At 43.6% G+C, this 23,112-nt stretch overlaps 1 protein-coding gene across 5 annotated transcripts in view; it reads left to right on the forward strand.

Moving 5' to 3' along the window:
- The window catches only part of ABCC5 (ATP binding cassette subfamily C member 5), a 66,971-nt gene that overhangs the window by 19,337 nt on the left and 24,522 nt on the right, over positions 1 to 23,112 (forward strand). Inside the window, exons 3-13 of one of the 5 annotated variants that reach the window (XM_019532839.1) lie at positions 4,389 to 4,549; positions 4,822 to 4,977; positions 6,792 to 6,939; positions 11,586 to 11,819; positions 11,940 to 12,113; positions 13,636 to 13,783; positions 14,314 to 14,462; positions 15,769 to 15,876; positions 18,624 to 18,974; positions 21,606 to 21,677; positions 22,142 to 22,266. In XM_019532839.1, the coding sequence (XP_019388384.1) occupies positions 4,389 to 4,549; positions 4,822 to 4,977; positions 6,792 to 6,939; positions 11,586 to 11,819; positions 11,940 to 12,113; positions 13,636 to 13,783; positions 14,314 to 14,462; positions 15,769 to 15,876; positions 18,624 to 18,974; positions 21,606 to 21,677; positions 22,142 to 22,266 (1,826 nt within the window). Of the gene's footprint in view, positions 1 to 4,388; positions 4,550 to 4,821; positions 4,978 to 6,791; positions 6,940 to 9,162; positions 9,269 to 9,577; positions 10,807 to 11,585; positions 11,820 to 11,939; positions 12,114 to 13,635; positions 13,784 to 14,313; positions 14,463 to 15,768; positions 15,877 to 18,623; positions 18,975 to 21,605; positions 21,678 to 22,141; positions 22,267 to 23,112 lie in introns of those variants that run through there. The other 4 variants (XM_019532840.1, XM_019532841.1, XM_019532843.1 and 1 more) reach the window with 4 other exon arrangements.

The raw sequence follows: 23,112 nt of genomic DNA on the forward strand, positions 1-23,112 counted from the left end.
GCTAGGGCTTGGGGGCAGTGGGTTGGGGCCATCCATGCTTACAAATAGGTCCTGGTACAAAAAAAGTCAAGAACCACTACTCTAGTTCAACAGTCTGGAGCCTTGGTAACCACTACATGTTCAGTATCTCTTCGAGGGGGAGAAGCTAGTAGTAACACCTATATTTAGGTTGCGTAACGCCTTCAATCACAATATAGTCTTGGGAACTCTTCTTCACAAAACCCCCACACTTCTGTTATTTGTGCCAAGCCTTTAATTTATTAAGGGGGTAGAATATCCTTGGAGTACAGGAATGTCTCTTCATTCCTTGAAATTTCATACTTGGCTAAGATGTGAACTGTTAAAATGCAGTTCTTCTCATACTTGTGCTTCTCAGCATTGCTAACCATTCCAAGAGGCAAGGATTTCTGTGGATGTTGCTTTTATTGGACCAGCTGCCCAGTTGAGAGAGACTTTAAAAAAGCTCCAAGGCCAGCCTTGTATCTTTGCCAAAGGCTTGGGAAGGGGGAGGGTATGACTAGATGAAAGAACTGGACTGAGCTGCATGTCCTGAAGTAACACTTGAAGAAGGACCCCTTCAGCTTGCAGCAGTGGGGAAGAGGTTAGCCTGCCCCATTTCCTTCCAACACACAGTGACTACATAGGAGATGGGGCCCAGGACCTATATCTGTTTCTGGAAAGAAGGCTTTCTGCAACCATAGCAATGGGTTGATTTGTGGGGGCGAGGGAAGAGGTGGGGTGAGAGGAAGAAGGTGATGGCTTGTTATAATTGTATGCAATAGAAATTTTTTTAACTTTTTTATTCTGGTTTTCCCCCTGTCTTTTAAAATCCAAGGGAATTGCATTTACAGGTGCGATTAAATGTTAATATTGCAGAGCACAAATAAGTCCGGCCAACTTCTAAGCCCCTGGGACCCGTGCTGCACAGGCCTCGCCAGTCGAACCACAGGCTGCCAACGTGGCACTCCCCATCCACCACTGTACTAGGCATTCCTGTACCCCTCACCCTCGTCCCCAGCTGCAACATGCAAGCACAATCTATGCCCCCCTGCCCAACTGCATTGTGTGCCTGTGCAGGCAGCCCCCCACCACTTCACCATACAGGTGCTGTCCTCTGTGTGTAGCCCCATGCTCACCCTTAGCTCTCAGCTCCCCACACTGCTCCTTGCATTGTAGAGGCAGGAAGGAGCGGCCGGAGGAGGGAAGATTCAGGTTGCTGCATTTAAAATACCATTTTAAAGGTAATATATAATATAAGTGACAAATTATAGTGTGTTAAATGATGAACCAGAAAAAACTATGTGTGTATTGTCCCACTTAATTACATCTGTATGCCCTTGACCTATGGGCCATGTTCTTCAGTAAATTGGTGGTTTTCAACCTGTGGTCCATGGATCAATCAAAAGTATGTGAATACCTACACGTACAATTCAAAGGGGTCTGTATCTCCATTCAGAATTTCCAAAGGGGTTCACAAATGAAAAAGGTTGAAAACCACTACAGTAGATCTAAGGCCAGGGGCAGGCAATTGTTTTGGACAGAGTGCCGCTTACTGAGTTTTGGCAGGTCATCGAGGGCCATATGACAGGCAGCCTGGGGCAGGTAAATCTGTTTCTAAATTTTTTTTAGGGGCCCCATGGGCCGGCTAAAATTGTCTGGCAGGCTACATCCAGCCCATGGGCCTCATTTGCACGCTCCTGAGCTAAGGGATTGAAGCCCATAGTCTCACATAGTAAGTATATGCAGTTTATTTGGAAAGTAAAATGAAGTGAACTGGGGGAGATCAGCGCACCTTAGTGTTAAATAAGTCTAAAACATCCAACAACCTTGATATATTATCAACTAAGCAATGGGAGTGGGCATTGCCACTCTGTTGACATTACTTTCTATGTGTGCCTTGTAAAGGTCTTGTGTACGCTTGGAGACTTTCTTGTCACGGAAACTGTTCTCTGTTCCCAGTTTTTAATGCAGCACAGGGAACTGCAAGGTTCTTTCCAAGGTGGTGCTATTACTATAAAATAGCATGTGCGTCGCTTCCTGGTGATTTACAAACATAGTATTTACAACCTGTCTGCAGACAGTTCTCTTTACTCTGCCAGTGTTTTGTGGTTGTGTGACAGGCTCCTCTTGCTGCCTAAGGGGTTTTATCCATGTGCTCCTCCGTGTGTCAAGAGGGGAGAGATTTTTTTTTCAAGAGCAGTTCTCTGTTCATTTGCCATTCGGTGGTTTCCATGTGGGCTGGAGAGATGCTATTGAGTAGCAGTTCTTGTGAGCCAGATCGTTTGACTACTGTGTGTGTTGGGGAGAGAAATCTTTGGTCTATTTAAAATGTATCTTGTTGTTATGTGTTCATTCATATTCAAAAGCATGTTCTATCAGGACACTGGGCAAACATCATGCCCAAGCTTTCTCTGCCAAACAGAGCTTTCTCATTTTCATCCAGATGGCTGAATTTTTCTGTGTTGGCCGTTAAGGATGGCATTGATTGGTTTTAAGACTTCCAGGAGTGCCTGGTCACTTGGTTTGGGGTTTTTTTTGGGAGGTTCAGCAGGAGAGTATTGCCTACAAGGAGGGAGTTGGTTTACATAAAGAGAACCTTTTAACCCAGCCTTCAGGTTGTATGTTGGACCCGCCACGTGTGTTGTAATATCGTCCTGTCCTTCCCCTTGTGCTCTCTCTGCTTCCTCGAGGCAGGGGCAATGCATCCCCCTTTCCTGTAAGTGCAGATTCTCCCTTTGGGTGCTATTCAAACAGGGAGAAATTTTTGTCCCTGTGTCCTTTGTGCATGTGGCAGGTAGATGGAGACCTAATAATGTCATAACACTTGGACATTGATATCCATTAAACCTATATCTCGCACAGGGTTTTGTACTTCTAACAAGGTTATGCAACTAAAGAGAATGGGGATCAAATGCTAACTCCAGATTTGGGCACTGAACACACAGAGCCTTGTGCTCCAGAAGATTAGTAGGCCATAATAGCCCAATGTTTGTAGCTTTGGTGACTCAGCTGGTTTCTTGGAAAAGGACAGTAATCTTGATCAGGCAGTTAATGGGGATAAACGAATATGTATTGCGCACAAAGAGTTGGGAAGGGTTTTTGCTTGTGGTCAGGGACAATTTTGATGCAAGTGGCCTCATTGAGCCTTGTGTGGGTGTACTTAGTACTGCTGTGTTGGCAGGCACCCTTGCTATATCTGATTTCCAAGTAAAAGATTTTGTAAGGCCCACCGTTGTTTTGGACCTCCAGAGTACTGATGTGGCCTTCTCTTGTGTGAACTTAAATTTGCATCTTCCCACAGGGCTGTGGAAATGTCTCTTGGCCAAATAAGGGTGGTATAGTTGCCATTGAAACAGGGGCCAGAGCTACTTTGTGAAAGGGATTCCCAGCTTGGAAAGATGCAACTAACTTTTGTTGGCTGTCTCCTGACCTTGTCTTTACATAAAAGAAAATGCTGTTTTGTACAATACATGTTTTACTTCTGAACTGTCACACCGTCTTAGAGGGCGACTAAGGTCCAGGGGGTTTGCTTTTATCAGCTGCTCAGTCAATGTGCACACAGGCGATCGTATCAGAGCACCTGATGTGTGTTAAGGCCCTGCCCCCTTTTCCCCTGGAAATGCTTAGCTCTCTGTATTGGTAAAAATATCCTAAGTCATGGTAAGTGGGATATAAGCTTGTAAGGTATGTAAACCCTCAGTCTTCAGAACGTAAGCCAGTAATTAATTATCTGAATTTATGAGATCATCTCGCATTGCATGTGTTGTACAGTTGTCCATTATGGGAGTTATACACCCTTCCCTAAAGCTGTGGGTTTTAGACTCAAGGCATCCTTTGGAAGATGTCAGTTGTTAGTTTTTACTTACTTTTCTGTAGTCAAAAATCAATAGAGGAATTCTTCTGTTGCAGAGATTTCAAATGTTCTGACCTATTGTGGTCTTTCTAACACTGGATTCCTAGTTACAATCTTGGGGTTTATTTTGTGAATGATGTTTGCGTACCTACCAGTGCTCACATTGTGTGGAACCCCACAGAACCCATGAAAAAATCACAAGGCACCCCAGGATGCCATGGCACTCTGGTTGAAAATCACTGCCCTAACGCTTTTGGTACTGTCTTAGTAACAAGACACAGATTTAGATTATTCCTAATCCTCTGACACCCAAAAATGCATAGGTACTATATCATTGAGCTCCAGCATCCTAGAAATCCAGATACCTCAAGCAGATCTAGAATGCATCTTCTGTGTTTCTGCCATTGCTAGACCATCCCTTGCAGTTATCATACACCATCACAACGATCCCCAGCAATTACAGGTGTTGAGTTGCTGGAGATAGAAATGATGGATTTTTTTGGAATTTCAGACTCCATTATCTTGTTTGTAAAAGCAGGTGGAATGCCAAGATGCCTTGGAAGCAGCCGCTCGAGCAGAAGGCCTACCTCTGGATACCTCCATACATTCCCAGATGAGAATGTTGGATGAGGAGCGTCACAAGGGCAAATACCACCATGGCTTGAATTTGCTGAAACCCATACGGACGACTTCCAAGTAAGTCTTTTTGCTAAAGAAAAACATATGGTTTCAATCGCAGCTTTCTTAAAATTGTGGTGTTTAAAGTGTGATTATAGCTCTGAAGTTGACCAAAAGATACCCAAATGTCACCTGTTGAAACCTTTATGGAGACCATTCAGCACATGCATGCAGTACTTGTAGTGGAGATGTTTGGGTTGTTGTGGTGGTGTTTTTGTTGTTTTTTTAAGGGTGTCATGTTCTTTTTTTTTTTTTTTAACAGTGTTGTCATGTTGTATCTTCTCTTCCAGGCACAAGCACCCTGTTGATAATGCAGGACTTTTCTCCTGCATGACCTTCTCATGGCTCAGTCCTCTAGCCAGCAGAGCACACAAGAAAGGAGAGTTGTTTATGGATGATGTGTGGCCTTTGTCAAAGCATGAGTCTTCAGAAGTCAACTGTAGAAGGTAAAGATGTCCTAGTGTACTTTCCCCTGTACCCTGATGTTTATAGGTTAGCCAGTATAGGTGCATGCCTGACAGCCTTTGAAAATCAGTACTTGCCACAAAAGTATTCTTCATTAGGGAAACTTAATCTTAATTCTCCTTCCTGGGGCCAGTTCCTTTTGAGATGCAAGGGGCACTGCAATTTCTCTTCTAGTGAAATCAGCTGAGCAGTAGTGTACATTAATGCCATTTGTATTTCAAGCAGGAGCTCGCTCTCACTGCCCAGATTCTGAATCTTCAGAAAGCACATAGTGCTGAGTTAGTGGCAAAATAAAATTGTAGTCAGTCTAAACTGTTGTCACAAGTGGGAATTTTAGGTGGGGCAAGAACTGTAGCATTTGGCCCCAGGACTTGATTGCGAGATCAAATGCCAAAGGCTTTTGATCTAGTACCCCACAATATCCTTGTGGGAAAACTGGAAGATTGTGGGCTTAGCTGCTCGATGGTTCAGTGGATGGGAAACTGGCTACAAGGTAGGACCCAGAGAGTTTTCATGAATGGATCTGTGTCATTCTGGTGTGAAGTGGCCAGTGGTGTCCCTCAGGGGTCCGTGCTTGGACTGGTGCTTTTCAACATCTTTTATCAATGATTTGGATGGGGGAGTGAAAAGCTCACTGACCAAGTTCATGGATGACACCAAGTTATGGGGCAGTGTGGTCACGTCAGAAGATAGTTACAGGCAGACCTAGACAGGCTCGAGAGTTGGGCAGACCGGAATCAGATGAAGTTTAACACTTTCAAGTGTAAGGTGCTCCACCTGAGGACAAACAACTCTCAACGCACATACAAGTTCAGTGGTGACAGTTTGACTTGCACCATGGCCGAAAGGGACCTAGGGGTAATGAATGACCATCCTATGAATGAGCTGTCAGTATGAGGCAGTGGTCAGTAGGGCAAACAACACGCTGATGTGCATCAACCAATGAATCTTGTGTAAAACCTAAGGAAGTGATACTCTTGCTGTATTCAGCACTGGTGAGACCACAGTTAGAGTACTACGTCCAGTTCTGGGCACTGCACTTGAATGAAGATGTGGAAAAACTTGAGAGGGCCAGAGAAAAGCCACCCATATGATCAGGGACTTGCAAGGCAAGCCATGCAAGGAAAGGCTGAGGGACCCTGGCCTCTTTAGCCTAAAGAAGAGAAGGTGGAGAGGGGACTTGATAGCTGTTTACCGCTATATCAGAGGAGTGCATCAAAAGCTCGGTGAGCAACTGTTCACTAGGGCACCCCCAGGGAACACCAGGACCAATGGGTACAAACTCCTGGAAGGCCGCTTCAGGCTTAATACTAAGAAAAATTCCATTAGTCAGGGTGTCCAGACTGTGGAATAAGCTCCCTCCAGAGGTGGTGCAGTCACCTACCCTGGAGATTTTCAAGAGCAGACTGGACAGTCACCTCGCTGGGGTCACCTAACTCCAGTTGTCTTCCTGCAAGGTTCCTTCCAGCCCTTAACATCTACCTAATGAGTTGTGGGTCAGCAGATTCTTGTTCCCAGAGAGTCTCTAAGCAAAATAAGAAGCACTCTAATTTTCTTTAGCTCTCTGCAGCATGAAAGCCTTTTTCCCTATAGATTCAGTTTAAAGATTCCATAGTGATTCAGGATAGAAGTATTTCTCTTGGCTGCACAGAATATGCTGTGTTGTGTATACTTGTATTGGACCTTGATGACTTGATCCGAGAAGGCTGTGAGAAAACAAGAGCGTCTCATCTATGAAAGAAAGTGTCTGTTGTCCTGATTTGAGGCATCTAATCGCAGGATTTGTACTTTTCAGGTTGGAGAGATTGTGGCAGGAAGAGCTGAAGGAAATGGGGGCTGATGATGCTTCTCTCCGGAGGGTTGTGTGGGTCTTCTGCCGCACCAGGCTTATCATTTCCATAGTGTGTCTGATGATCACACAACTCGCGGGCTTCAGTGGACCAGTAAGTAATATCCATCCTTTTTTTAATATCCCCAAAGGGCTCCATCCCATGGCCAGCTCTAACATGTTAAGGTTTCATTGCAGGGTCATTAATCGTTTTGACTAGTTAGTTTGGAAAATGGGGTTCTTGCTGAGAGAAATGGGTGTTTTTGAGAGAGCTTTCCTGCAGCTGGTGAATCAGTTGCTTGACACATGAGGCCAGGTCTCTGGAAAACGGTGGGTGGGCTTAGATGTCCTGAAGGAAAAATATATTTGTCTTTTCTTTCTGGTTTTGAGAATAGCTTAAGGCCCTTCCTTAACTGGTGTGGACTTAGTGTATTAATGGTTGTATAAAGTGTTTGTTTTGCTTTTGTTTCCTTGCTTTTGCTACTTTTTTTTTAGGTAACACTTTTATTTTGGAACTAAAATTCAAATGGTAAAGACATCACTTTGTAGATCAGTGGCCTAAATAGTGCAAGAAATGGAGTGGTATTATTCAATCATTCTTTAAAAATTGAAGAAAGCAGGTCTCGGGAGAAATCTGCATTTTTAGTTATTGATCCTACGAAGATTGATCCAGCAGGTTCCACTGAGAAATGTTAGATTATGCATTGCCAGTAGGAGCTGTGACTTGTTGCTGTAGGTAGTACTGAAGGTACAACATATGGGACTTGACATTCACACCATTTTCCTGTCACCTGTTTGTTGCACATGCTGTGCAGATTTACAGTTGAGATTTTGACTAAATTTATTCTCTACAAATTTCCCTTGAGGAGTAGGAGCAGTATTACTGCTTGTAGTACATGTTTCAGTGTGCTGTTAAGATGGAGGTTCATTTTGTCGGTAAGTACATCTGGGATGCGCTCTTAGGTTAAAAGTCTCTTTTTGAAAATGTTTTTTCCTGCTTTTCATATCTTTTAAATGCTTGCTTTGTTCCCTCTTAATAGGCAATACAATGTCTGTTTTTGTGATATTGTTTTCAGTGTCATAATTAATGATAATAGCTTGTGGTAATTATAAAACACTTGGACAAATGGTTGGTTGTAGTGTTAATTGCCAAAACTAATGAAGATTTTTAACAGAACCAGCTTCCCCCAAGAAGAGCTTCTGTCATTGTTTCACTACAGGGTCCTGGTAGCTGCTCTTATCTTTAGCAGAGAACTTGCAGCAGGGTTGTCCCTAATTTCTTTAGAATAATTGTGCTGCTCTGTCAAAGCCAAACTGCTTAACAGAGAGACACTTTAATAGGCTGGGTTTTTAGGTTGCAATTCACTCAGTCTGGATACTCTAAAATTTGATCCCTCAAAGATTTGTCTATTTTTGTCAACCTTGTTCAGTTCTCTGAATGAGGAACCTCCTCTTTTGGTTCCATCATTTTGGCGTGAAAGATGAGTCTTTACCACCCCTCCCCCCTGTTGTTGTTGTTGTTGTTGTTTTTGTTTTTTTTTTTTTAAAGTGGCATGCATTTGTGATATGCCTGGGCTGTCTCCTCTGAATGATCAGTGCTTTCTTGGACTGACATAGCCTTTCAGTTTTATTGAGGTGAAAAGGGAGATCTGGAAAAGCACTCGGCTTGTCTGAATGCATTGGTGAAAATTACCAAAATGGAGTTAAACGTTTTCCAAACTTGAACACTGTGAACTGAGTTTCCCTGAATGTGGAGAGCTAGGCATAGTGGCAGGTTCACTAACAAGCATTTTAATGGATACAGCTGGAGGGGGGGGGAGTTGCATTTTTGGTATTAGATCTTTCCCAAGGCCCACTCCCCCCACACACACACATTTTGCATCTGACACAATTTCTAAACGCAAAACCTGTTCAGAGAAACTCCGTGTGTCAAACTGTCTTGCAATAACCATCAGAAAGCACTAGCACAGGTGAAACACCTCTTAAATCCGGCAGATACAGTTGCTGCTATTTTACCCGATGCCAAACATTTCATTTTCAGATGGGGCAGGGACAGAAAATCTGTTTAACTCCAGGTCTAAACACATGCGGATGTTTTGCAGTAGCTCAGAACTAGTTTCTCGGTTTGGGAGATGGGCGGCTGGGGGGAACTTGCTATCTTAGCGGAGCACAGCTCGGAGGGCCCGTCCGTTAGGCAGGGGGGAGTGGTGAGCCATCGAGGTAAGTGTCCCACTCGTCCCGTTCCGCTCCAGGTGCAGCTTGCTTTGTGCTGTCACACACTGGACTGGGTGGGAAGCGTTTCTCTGTAGTGGAACCAGTGACAGAAGCTGTTCTTTAGAATTTTCAGGATGGCTGTATTCTGCGATCAGAATGAGACAGTCACGCTGGGCAGAATCCAACGCCAAGAGCAAAGGTAAGGTAATGTTTATTCAATGGGAATGCTTAAGACAGCCAAGCAACTAATACCAACCACTACGGTAACATCCGCCCGCAGGAGTCCCTTTCCCCGATAGTTTAAGATTTACGTTTAAAGACTGTATCTCGTTTTGTAAAAGAACTTTGTGTTGGATTTCCTTTTTTACTTTTCATTAAACTTCCTTGAGTATGAACAAAATGTTTTGAAATGTGAATGTTACATATTTGACTCCCCCCCCCCCCCCCTTTTTTTTTGAAATTCTTTAATCTGCTGTTTTCCTCTCTTTCTTTGGGAAAAAAAAACTTTTTTTTTTTTTTCTTCTGATACACAATGTAAGCCTTACCTTTTATCTCATCACGGGAGATGCTGATTCTATAAAACAGTGCTGAAAAAAATGCACTTAAAAGGTTTTGGGAGGAAAGAGACCCCAGGAAACATCTGCTCTCTTTACACACCTTCTCTTGGAGACTTTCAGCCCTGCTGCGGTATGCGAGAAAATGCTTGCTGCGCTGCGATCGTGCTGAGTTACAGCTCATGAGGAAAAAAGGGGCATTTGACCCCACTACTCAGTGACTCAGTTGCGTATGTTGGATTGAATACTGGAAAAGAAGTCAGTCTTCTCATTAGTAACTGCAAACCAACTGTATGCAGTTATGGTCAAAACAGTGGATGTAAAGATCAATCCAAGTAAGAGAGAGGCTGGAATACAGTAGCTTTGTGAATGTGAGCTCCTCACATTTGTTCAGGGACTGGTGTGTAAATTTTATCGATGGGCCATTCTAGAACCTGATGGACATCCTGGCTTAATTCCCACTTAGGGAAAATGAATGAGCAAAAATCTTTACAGCATGTTTCCTTGGTTCTGCCACACAGAATTAGCTGCTTCAGGAAGAGTGCATTTGGTCTTCAGTTTTTATCTGTCGATCGGTGCTGGGTATAGCTATGTTGCCTTTGGTGAAATGGTACATTTTTTTTTTTTTTTTTTTCCTCCCTCCTCACACTATACAGAACTCTTACTTGCAACACCCGATGCAGCCAAGAGGACTTCAACAGACTATGAAAGGCTTCCCATTTCATTTCTTTGGTCTCAGATTTTTCTTTTGCATTTTGTTGCGTTGTGAGCAAAGGTAATTCTCAGCTCTGTATTAAAGAACCATAAGCACAGACATCTTTAAGCATCGCTGTTGAAAGGCTCTTTTTATGAAACCGCCGTTCATTAGCTGTGAAGCCTTACTGTAGTGTACCTTTAAATCAGATTTCAGAATCCATGCAGCCTCTGGCCTGACTTGCACTGCAACCTTCACTGCCTCTTGGGACTTCATGAACGTATATTGGTTCTGTTCTTGTATCTTTAATTTTGTGTGCGTAGTTACAACCTAGTTTTGTCTCGGGGACTAGACTGTCTGTTAGATATTAACTTTATACAATTCTCTTGTATGTGCAGATTGTATGTTTTTATACAATGCGCTACCTGTTGTACAGTGTTTTGTGAGATGTTACCCATTTTAACATGGCACTTTATTGTTTTCAATAAAAGCCTGTTGTTCCTCAGTTGATAGTACTTGATATTGCTGATGATTGTGAGTTTTATATCGTACTGTGCCGCTGGACCACACGCAGAGCTGGAGGTGGGAGTCAGTGGTTCTTTGGGTTTCCTCCTTTCTGCAGGTGATATTTGAAATGTTATTCTGGAGGTAAAGCGCTCTTGTTTTTGGAGGGAAAGGGTGGGGAGGGTGGATGGGCTTTTTTTGTTTTTTAAAAGTCTATAGTATCACTTACCTGGGTTTTTTTTTCCTGCCTGTTCTTTTCTTTACTATTAAACTGCTGATTTTGTTTATTTTCAAGAATGTTTTGCAAATGTCCTTCTCACTCTTCCCCAGTACGACTGTAGGTACATTGTTCCTTTTTATCAAATAAGCACGTTTGAAGCAAACTGAAAAAAGGTCTTATTGTCACGTAAAGGAATGTTTTTTTAATGTGTTCAAATGTACAAGTAGAGATTTTTACTTTGTCTTGTACAATAATGCATTACTTTCAGCTGACTGACAGATTTATGTTAAGTTAGAAGATGTGAAGGATTAGAAGCTTTCTGCAGAGAACACGATGGCAAAGTAAACCTTCCTCTTCTTGCTAAATTCAACTCACTGGTTTTTGCCTTTGGCAGGGCTTTGCGTAATGGTGCTCTGCCTATTGATGATTTTTACTTCTAGAAAGAAGATGCCCTGTAGAACAAATTGCTTGTCTAAAAATGAAGCAACCCTCTTATTTCTAACTTAACATAAAGTTGTTGCATGGTGCCTTGGATATGTCAGGATGTTCACGCACACTTGCATTTCTTCCTGTAGGCGTTTGTTGTGAAACACCTGTTGGAGTACACACAGCAAAATGAGTCCAACCTGCAGTACAGCCTGTTGTTAGTTTTTGGCATCTTTATGACGGAAATAGTGCGCTCCTGGTCCCTGGCGCTAACCTGGGCTTTAAATTACCGCACGGGGGTCAGACTGCGGGGAGCTATCCTGACTATGGTGTTCAAGAAAATTCTCAAACTGAAGAATATCAAGGAGAAATCTTTAGGAGAGGTAAGCTGCAGTTCCTCATTGGAAACTGCCAAGTTGAAGCTTACTTGCTACATTTTTCTTCTGAGGATGAGGCATGTTTTTTCACCTCAGATAACCAATATGGTGTTGTGTGTTTTTCAGCTCATAAACATGTGCTCAAATGATGGACAGAGAATGTTTGAGGCTGCTGCAGTTGGCAGTTTGCTGGCTGGGGGCCCCATTGTTGCCATCCTGGGCATGGTTTATAATGTCATTATTCTGGGCCCAACAGGCTTCTTGGGATCAGCCATCTTTATCCTCTTCTACCCAGCAATGGTGAGTTAAGTGGCCAGGAAACCTCTGGTACAAAGTAAGCTGGAACTAGACTTGAACCATGCGTCAAAGGATCCCATTTCTATTAAAAGAAAACAGTGACTGAATAAAAAGTGTTGAGAGATCCTGAATTGGGTGCCTGTATAGTGCTTCATGTTTTCAAACTCTTCAAAGTAAGAGTTTAGAGACTGGCAAAGTTTAGAATTTAAATAGGATGAGATGGAAAATGGGCTAACTAAATTGTGAAGCAGTCTGCCCCCAGTATGGGTTATGTTAATTCATTGGACTTGGGACTGGATGTAGAAAAACACAGAGGTTCCAGCTCCCATACCCCATTGGCATCCCGATTTTTTTTTTTTTTTTTTTTTTTTTTACAACAACCATTTAGTACAAAATGCATACAATTCTGCTCGTTTCAGTTGGCCACATGTTCTCTAGGTCATTTTTTAATACTGTTTTTTTTTTTTTTTTTTTTTTTAAATTGGTTCTTATCTTTGAAATACACAAACAGTTTAAGACTTGGCAGCACTAGAGTTGCTCTCTCTCCATTCATGGATTAGCAGAACCAATCCATTCCCATGTTACAATAGAGTTGATAAAATTCAGAAGAAATGCCCAGTGCTGGGAAACGGGCTCTCGTTCAAGTGGGCCGTTCAGGGAATGGACCATAAGAGGAGGCCTTGCTGAAGTTTTGCTGTTGCATTAAAGTGTATATTTTTTAGAAAAGCTAGGAAGAGCAGAATCTGGTGTGACCCACTGTGGCATACTTGATCCACTTAACAGCACAGGTAAAAGCAATGATTACTGTAAGATAAAAATGAGATGGAGAAGGGTTGGAATTTGATAATCTTGGCCAACTACTTTGGTTATTAAGAGGGAGGCAAAGGCTGTTTTTCTGTAGGTGAGAGGAATAGGGATGTGTAACATGAGGCAAAAAGTTGAAAACTGTGTAACGAGATGTTCCCTTCTGGATTTGTGGAAATAGAAGGGGCGTTAGTAAACACTGACTAAGGAGAACATGGATAACCCTCTCTTCTTTAGACCTGACCTAATCAGTTAAGGTGTTTAAATATATATTCTTTTACCATCCTCATAACATTGGGGTATAATAGAATTTGGTCTAGCACATGCAAGGCTTTATGGAAGCAGGGTATGACTGAATTGTGTTACCTTTATGCATTCAGTATAAAGGTTAGCTTTAGATCGAGTTAACTTTGCAGCCTTTTGTATGCTGAAGATAACAGCAAAATCTATTTCTATTAACTGAAAGCACTTTGAGCCCTTTGGAAGTCTAAATAAAAATGAACCCAGTGAAGCTGATGCCATAGTACATTTAGGTTTCCATACTGATTGGCTCGTGGAATGGAATGGAAAGGTCTGAAGGGCTTTTGCACCACATAACTTTGGTAACGCTTCCCTCCTTGCCCAATTACCGGTCCTGCTGATTTCTTCTCTAGTTAATAGGAATCAGGTACGCTTGCCATTTCAGAGCTGCTATGTTGCATGGTGCTTCTTTCTGTTTCAGATGTTCGTATCACGGCTCACAGCTTACTTCAGAAGAAAATGTGTAGCAACGACGGATGAGCGTGTTCAAAAGATGAATGAAGTTCTCAATTACATTAAATTTATTAAAATGTATGCCTGGGTCAAAGCATTTTCTCAGAATGTTCAAAGTGAGTGCAGATGCTCTATGAATGTTTCCCTTTAGCAAACGCCCTGTTTTTGTGACCTCTCTTAACGCATGTCAGTAGACATGACTGCACGTTAAGCCGTGCTAGAGCATCCATTCTTCTGGCTTGTTGCTTCTGTTGTAGACATATTGGAGCAGCAGTTTCTATTCTGAAGTTCCTCTGATCAGCAGAATGCTCTTTGTGGCCTTTCATTGACGGTTAGGTATAAAAGCCTTCATAAATATTGTGTATAAAGGTTGAATACTAATCTTGACCAATACTGTACAAATTGCCCAGTTTTTAAACATAAAAAGAGTAATTGGACCTCTGTCTTCATTGAAATATGCATCTGCTTACGGTTTGTCTCTGTAAATATGTAGCTTCTCCTAAAACTCATGTAACCTTGTAAGTATTACAGCAGAAGAGGTTGCATCTGCTTTACCCAAAATGTTTCTAAAGCATTGGTTGCGTACGCTGCAACTCTGCTTGTCCCAGTTTTACCTCTAAGGTGTTTGTACTGTTTGTATTTCTAGAAATCCGAGAGGAGGAACGTAGGATCTTGGAGCGTGCAGGCTATTTCCAGAGCATCACGGTGGGTGTAGCTCCCATTGTTGTGGTAATTGCCAGCGTGGTGACATTCTCTGTCCACATGATTCTTGGTTACGACCTCACAGCAGCTCAGGTAACAGAGTGGTTCATTGCTGAGCTAACTTATCATATCATATCTTTATTGTTGTAGCTTTTCTTGGTTAAACTGTAGAAAAATAATCCAGAGTGTGAAAGTCATCTTTATTTTGTGCCTTGGCTCACAGAAGTATTAGGGCTGTGCAGAGCTTCGGTCCCTGATTTGACATGGCAGAGATTCAGCCTGCTTTGGTGACTGAATTTCCAAATCCGAATCAGGAGACCCTTTAATCTTTCCAAATCTGAACTGATTTGGAAAGATACGATGATTCTGACATAGACACAGCTTTAAATGGTTTTTTTCTAGGTACCAGGCAGCTTGTGAACGCTGTGATGCTGGGCTGGATGGAGTGTTGCGCAGGAGGGTCCCCAGTGCACTCGGCAGCAGACCTGGAAGCGGACCAGAAGTACTTCCATTCCACTTCCGGGTTTGCCGCTGAGCAGGTGTGGCGTCCCCTGTGCTCCTGTGGGACCCTCCATCCTCCCCGCCATTGCAGCATTCATGAGCCAAGCCTGGTACCTTAAGGTATGTAGAACAAACTTTTAAAGCTGCGTCTGTGGCCAAATTGCTGATTCTCTGAATCGGCATCAAATCTGAAGACTTGGATTTGGCCGAATTGAACTGGGGACATTGATCCAAATCAACTAATCAAATCACTGTCCCTGATTCGGGCTGAATCCAAATCGAATACAGCCTGTTTCGCACACCCCTAGTGAGTATATGGTGGCGTAAGATTAGTAGCAGGTGTGGTATAACTTTCCACACCTGGTTCTTTCACTGGTATTTCAGGCTTCCTGGAGCAGGATTTAAGGGCCAGATTTTAAATTGTGACTAACCCAGTCTCTCTTTGTGTCCTGAATTGTATCTGTGCTGTCTTTTTTTGGCAACATTATTCTACAAAAGGAAAACTTGGCCATCAGTTTCTTTTTCTTCTTAGTTGCGCAGTTGCAAATAGGATTTTTCTTCTCTTGTGACCTCTCAGGCAGGATTTGAACCAAGGTCTGGAGAATTGGCAGGCGAATATTCTATAACTTGCTGGATTTGCCATTGCCAGTGGAACTGTGGGTATCTAGGATATATATTTCTCCAGTCCTTTCTAAAATATTGGGATGGGAAGGAGTCTGTCCTTTTCTGTATTAGGTCAGAGGCTGTTGAGTATGTGAATGGTTCCTCAGTGGCAAGCCTTTCCTTCAAGTGGAAGGGTCTTGAATGGCTTCTGCCAACAGAACTTAGCCCTTGGTGGCTTTGAATTGCTGGTGTGTATTGCAACCGAACATGGTTCTCTTTCTTGTCTTGTGTATAGGCTTTCACAGTGGTTACAGTCTTCAATTCCATGACTTTTGCTTTAAAAGTAACACCTTTCTCAGTGAAGTCTTTATCGGAAGCATCAGTTTCTGTTGACAGATTTAAGGTGAGTGGTCCTTTGGCCATACAGCTTTATCCTTAAATGTGGAATGTCTCCATGCATGTGTAGTTCTTATTTGCTGCAGAAGAAAGAGAACCTAACGCTGATATAAAACAGTAATTAACTATTGAGGGTTGATGCAAGACCTCTGTGAGCAGCTGTTTATCCTAGATCAGATGGCTGTGATGTTTTGGCGCTGGCCATGATTAGAAATGGGATGCTGGAGTAGATGAATCGCAGGTCTGACCTAGTGTGGCAGTTCCTGTGTTCCCTTTTAAGAACAGCCCCATAAGCCTGGGGATATAGCATATTTCCTCGGTGAAATGCTTTTCGGATGCATCATGGGCTCTGACTTTCCAGTAGCCAGGAAATGTTTGTAACGTAAGGTACAAGGCGCTGGAATTCCAAAATGAATTGGGTCATTGGAATTATACTTTCCACGTGTGCTAGTGAAGTAACTTCTGTGTCCAAGGAGTGTCCAAGGAGCAAGGAAGGTGCACATCCTCTTGTAAGCACGTTCAGTTACTTGGTGCCACTGATTTACTCTTGGTTGTTAATGGATTTAAGCCCTTTTTTCATTACTTTCTCTGCTCTTGGAGCACTAGAGAGAGTCCCCAGCTGGGAAGTCTAGAGTTTCAGGAATCCCGATCTAGGATGTTGCATCTTCTGGGGCCGGACTAGGTGACCTCCTAAAGGTCCTTTCCAGCCTTTTTGTTAATTCTGTGATCCATTTCTGTATTCACCATAATCATATGGGGAGTTCATTTTTAGATGGCACTGAAATGGGAGACTTCATAAACTGCACACAGGTGTGTGCCTGCCTGCACACATAATAGACCATATCTAAAATCAGGTCAGCTCAGATCAGTGGTCTGCCTAATCAGGTACCCCATCACCAGGAATGGCCAGTTCCAAATGGTTTGCAGGAAAATGTAAAAAAAAACCCTGTAATGGTGAGTGAGGGGAAGTTTAATTCTAACAGCTGGCTGTTGTCAGTTGCTGGATCACTCTTCTTGTTCCATGTTATGATATATATAGCCCAAATTTTTCCAGCCATACTGCACTGCCAGTCCATGTCTGATTGGTTTAGGTGGTGGTTCTTCCAGTTCTTACTAGCAACATTTTTGTTCTGCATCTGTAAAGCTTAAAGGATGTAAGAAATACTGTGGATGAGGGAAAATGAGAGAAGAACAGGATGATGGGGGCAGTGACTTACTCTTTCCTAACATGTGACTTCCCCTATTGTTTGTTTTTTAATGATAGAGACCTGGGTTTTCCACTGTTTCTTTAACACTAATACCAGAAATTGCCTGACCCACAAGTTATTGCTTAAATTGTCGGGTATCTATTCATGTATTGCAGTGACTTACAAGAATGAAATGCAACACTGCAGTTTGGTGAAACTGACTGTAATGCAAAAACATTACTGTTCAAGTCACAGAAACACTTCCATCTTCCCCCTCAGTCCTTCGGAGCAGATGCATGTGTGTGTATACTGCCTCTTAATAAACTCCTTGGCGAACCACCGTTCTGTCTTCTGTCATGGAGACAGTTATATTGCTTCTAGTTTTTAACATCTTGCTGACGTTTCCAGACAAGACCTTGAATTCCCAAAGTTTGTATGCAAGTAATGACAATTAACATGGACTGGCATGAAAGACCATGTGCAAGTACATCTGACAGTGCAGACTTCAGTGGAACGCTTGAGATGCCCATATTCTTATGAAAGCACTTCTTTTGATCCTCATTTTGAGTCACCTGAAAAATCAGGCTTCCTTATTCAGAAATGCTGCAAGGAGTGTTTTATGGGGTGTGGGGGAGAGGTGGTTTCTACATCAGGATTTCTAAATCCTGCTCGGTGCAGGGGGCTGGATCCAGTGATCTTCCAAGGTCCCTTTTGGCCTTACAATCTCTATGAATTGCTCAGTTTTATTAAAGCTGCCTGTGCTTGTGCAGGGGGTGTAATGGGCTGGTTATAGGGTCTTGTTCTATTGCAATAGAAACATATTTGATTGCTTTGCTCTTTAAATATTTTGGAGGCTTTCTCATGAGTGCTTAGTTCAGATAGGGATAACTCATGAATGCCAGTGTGATTCTTATTCAGGATTGCCATAGTTGGGGGAAAAAATACTTTTTCAATTCAAAGTGCAAGTTATTTCATTAGAAGTGTGATTCGTCTTATAACCAAACCATGCGAAAGCCTCTTCAGAATCTTCAATGGTAATCTTAGCAATGGATGTGGTGGAAAACATGATACAGTGGACTTGCTAGGTTAATTTTCACCACTGCTTGTTCTCAAGACTTGACAAATTGGCTACATTTTTCAGAGGTGGCTTTTCTCACCGTGTACCCCTCCATGTGGGCCAAACAGGCTGTCTCAACTCTTGTTAGTTGGCATTCAAGCAATGAGAGCTATCTTTCCTTTGCCTGACTCTCCAGCTGCTATGCCTTTATTTGAAGGTACGAGGCAGTAACTGAACCAGATTTAAAAGATTTAAACTCTTCCAGCATAATGTCTCAAATACTGTAATTCTGTCAAAGTCTTAATGTATCTAAGAGCTTCCACCACACTCAGGAATACTCAGGCCCCTTAGCTGGCCTGGAGTTAGTTTACACTAATGAGCTACCTTTTGCTCTTCAGCTTCCTCCCACTGTATAGCCTGATGTGTTTTGCTGCGTGAGTGTGCCATAGGCTTGTGTTCCAGTCTTGACCAGGTGTCTCATCTTTACACCTCTCTCACAACTCCTATCAGAGTTTGTTTCTAATGGAAGAGGTTCATATGATAAAGAAAAAACCAGCCAGTCCTCACACCGCGATAGAGGTGAAAAATGCTACCTTGGCTTGGGACTTCTCCCATGCCAGCGTCCAGAGCTCACCAAAGTTGACCCCCAAAATGAAAAAAGACAAGAAAGGCACCAAGGGCAAGAAAGAGAAAATGAAGATGCAGAATGAGGGACAGCAAGCTGTGCTGGCTGAGCAGAAGGGCCATCTTCTAGTGGACAGTGATGATCATCCTAGCCCTGAGGAAGAGAACAAAATAATCAACCTGGTTAATCTTCGGCTTCAGAGGACTCTCTATAACATTGACCTGGAGATAGAAAAGGTGAGGGGGCAACATTGAATAGGTCTCCCCAAGTTCCCACCTTGCCTGGCTGTCCCTTGGAAGAAGGCAGTGCTTGCTTTGCATGCTGTGGAGCATATTGCTCTTGTCTAACCTCTGAGATGGACATGGAGCCCGTGAGGGTGGTAGACGCAGGTATGTAACGTTCCAAGCAGGTACACCGTTTGTATCAACCGGAGTTATTGCAACCTGGGGGACAGTAAGTTACCCAAGGCAGCACCATAGGACTCTCAGGTGTTGTCCCTACCATGCATTCAGATGAAAGCTTTGGAGTTGTCTTGAATAAGTTATTAAGTATGCAGAGAACTACCAAGACAGGAAGGACCTTGAGCACGGGGCTTATTTCCAAAGCAGTTAATAGCTTTGCAGGAGTTCTCTTGTGCAGCACACTTGAACTGATCTGGTATTCTGATTTAGCATGGCAGAGGGTTCCCTGAAGAATAGTCCCCTACTATACTGCAAATGGTACAGAGGGACTCCCAGGCTATCAATGCCTGGCATTTCCTTTCCAAGTTGGCTCATTGTTGTCAGCAGGTCCTTGATATGAGGATGACAGTCTTTGCGTGAAAAGGGAAGTCATTGATAAGTCTGTAGATGACTTGTTCCCTCCTTTTCCCCTCCCCCTCTCGGAGACAGGCCCTTCACAGTGAGGAGGCTGGTCTGAGGTTTGCATTTCGATTGCAGGCATGGCAAATAGTTCCAGGAGGAAGGAGTAGATCCTGGTGTTGGGTCAAAAGCTTTCGTCTTTCTCATCTATACACCTCCATAGCGAGACGAGTTAGCCTGAAATGATAGATGCCTTGTATATTATGGTGCAACTGGGGGTGATTCAGTACTTTAAATCTCCTACGTATGGATGTTAATACTGTATTTCTTCAGACTGGCTTTCAAGGTGTCCTTGATTCTTTTGCCTGTTTCTAGAGTAGTGGCCATCACTGTCCAGTATGGGTAAATGTGTGATGAAGAGTGACACGTTAGTACATTAGATAGAGCACTGTCTGGTGCTTGGACACTGTAGCAGAGGTGTCCATCCAGCTACCAGAGTACTGACGGATATGCTCAGCAGATCTTACGCCATCAGATGAAGAGGAGAAATAGTGCAGCTTCCACTGTTCTCAGTGGGAGCCATTTGACCCAGTGCACTTCTGAAAATAGGGCTGCATCATTTAGATGCATAAACAGGAGCTGAGTTCTTTTGAAAACTTTAATCTGATGCACATCTCAAACTTCCCATTCCTTCCTCTCATTCTTTGTTTATACCCTTGCATATCACACTGAACCCCTGGAAATGTTCTCAAGTCTAAAATCCTGCAATTTGGCTTCCCTTTCCCTTAACTGTCCCAAGTTCTGTGAAGCAAATCTTTCTTTTTAGTTGATCCCTCCAGTGCCTGGACTGTTCTGGTCCTCATATATTTGGCGCATGTTGTTTTGGATCTTATGCAAGGGCAAGAAGTCAAAGAAAAGTTCCCTTTGGAAGAGAGTCTTAAAGAAGTTTCAGTGCACTCTGTTCAGCCAGGGGGTCGCTTTCTAGCAGCGTAGTTTGGCACAACTGAATAAAGCAGTCTAGTGTTGGTGGCATCGGAGTTAGGGAGAGCAGACTCTGTCCCCTTTCTGTACGCAGGGAAGAGTTGACAGTAGGGCTGTATGAAGCTTTGGTCGCTGATTCGATTTGGATTCAGCCTGATTTTTGACCTCCCGACTCATCTCTCCGAATCGGAACCCTCCAAACCAATTTGGAGAGATTCGGAAAGTTTCAGCTATTCAGACTTTGACATAACTTTTAAATGTTTTTTCTACATGCCTCAAGGTATCAGGCGACTCGTGAACACCGAGGGGTAGATGGGGTGTCCCATGCTGGGGGCGGTCCCCAGCATGCTCGGTGGCAGACCCAAAGGACCAGAAGCACTTCCGGTCCACTTCTGGGTCTGCTGCAGAGTGCGCAGGTAACACCCTCCCCCCCCCGCTACCCAACTCGGCGACTGGTGCCTCCTGGGTTGGGGGGACACCCGAGGTCCCCTCGCAGCTGATCACTGAGCTGGAGGGGCATGCAGGGGGGTCCTCTGCACACTCTGCAGCGGACCCAGAAGTCCTTCCAGTCCGCTTCCAGGTGCACTGCTGAGCGTGCTGGGGCCTCCCCACACTCCTGTGGGATGCTCCATGCACCCCAGCATCTCAGTGTTCACGAGCCGTGTCTGGTACCTCAAGGTATGTAGAAAAACATTTAAAGCTGTGTCTGTGTCGGAGTCACTGGTTCTCGGAATTGGCATCAAATCTTCAGGTTTGGATTCGGCTGAATCTCTATCTCCAATTTGGGCTGAATCTGAATCCCAATCAAATATGGCCTGTTTTGCACACCCCTAGTTGACAGCTCTGCAGATGGATATGTTTTCCTTTCACTTCTGGTATGTTTGCAGTTTGGGTCAGCAAGGGACAGTTTTTACCACCTACTTTCCTAGAATGATGGACTGACCCAATCTAGCTCTTTACCCATTTGATATGCCTCATTTCTGTTAAATCTCCTTTCTCTGTTTGAGATGCTACAGGGAGCCCAAAATAAGAACAAAACTGGGAATTGCTTAATACATGCCATAACTTGCATTCTTTTCTGTCCAGGGCAAACTAGTTGGGATTTGCGGCAGCGTGGGGAGTGGAAAGACCTCACTTATTTCAGCCATTTTAGGGCAGGTAAGAACGTGCATGTTTTATGGGTTCTCTCCCTCTTTCCCATTTTCCACTTCCAGTTTCTTGTATTTGATGAAAATTGATTCTTTTGCCTCCTAATGTCATGAAAGAGCAATGTTAACATTGCCACCTTCCCTGCCAGTTGCTCTGTTGGCTTAATGTGGTCTCATTCTGTGTTTCATCTGACCTTGCATTCATATTACCCACTGTGATCAGGTGAGTCGCATTTGGGTTACAAACTCTTTAGGCTGCTAGAACCTTAAGTGTTTTTTCTGGACACAGGGCCCAATCATCATAGCAGTCCTTCATATATAAGACCTTAAAACTATTCATTGGGATTGTATTCTGTGATGATCTTGCTTCTGGGAGATTTCTACTGGTACTTTTTTCTTTTTTGTGTGTGAGGAGATTTTTCCCATCTAAAGATGGAATAGTAGAATTTGAGGCCCTTCTGTTTTGCCTTCTAGATGACCCTCCTGGAGGGTAGCATAGCAGTAAGTGGAACCTTTGCTTACGTGGCCCAGCAGGCCTGGATTCTCAATGCTACGCTTCGAGACAACATACTTTTTGGGAAGGAATACGACGAAGAAAGGTTTGTTGCACTAATGGGTTTGCTGGTTTTTATATGTACTTTATGGTGATGGTTGAGCCAACGTCTGAAAAGTTGGTGCACAATAAAATGTTTCTTTCAGCATCATCCAAGGTCGTCTACACCAGACGGGGAGTTGTCTGCACTTGGTGGTAGACACTTCATTGGCACTGTCTTGCTGCCTTAGCACTGCTCTCTTCCAGAAGGGGCAGCTATTGTTCATGCTTACATGAACCCTTCCTGTATGCAAGCTTTTCATCAGTGGGGACAGTCATCAGTGTTTTCTTGCACAGCCCCTGAAAAGCCTCTCTATCTTCCCAGTGTTTATCACAGTGCTTTGGAAGTAGGCCACATAGACTTTTGGAAGGCCTTTGACACTGTCCCTCACCCACCCTGTTCTCATTAAGAAACTGGGGGACTGTGGTGTTGACACCCACACAATCAATTGGGTCGCTAACTGGCTGGAGGGCCGCACCCAGAGTGGTAGTGGATGGGTCCTTCTCAGCCTGGAAGGATGTGGGCAATGGGGTCCCACAGGGCTTGGTCCTCAGGCCTGCACTGTTCAACATCTTCATCAATGACTTGGACGAGGGGGTAAAAAGCACCGTGCTCAAATTTGCTGATGACACTAAGATGTGGGCGTGCTAGAAGGAAGGAATAGGCTGCAATCGGACCTACACAGGTTACAGGGGTGGGCGGATGAGTATAGGATGGGATTCAACACCGACAAGTGCAAAGTGATGCACCTGGGGAGGAACAACTGGCACCATGCCTACAGACTGGGGAACTCCCTTCTCGTCAGTGCAGAGGCAGAAAAGGATCTTGGAGTCGTCATTGATGCCAAGATGA

Source organism: Crocodylus porosus, unplaced genomic scaffold (assembly GCF_001723895.1).
Source record: "Crocodylus porosus isolate Cpor-Errol unplaced genomic scaffold, CroPor_comp1, whole genome shotgun sequence".
In the NCBI taxonomy this organism is placed as follows: domain Eukaryota; kingdom Metazoa; phylum Chordata; order Crocodylia; family Crocodylidae; genus Crocodylus; species Crocodylus porosus.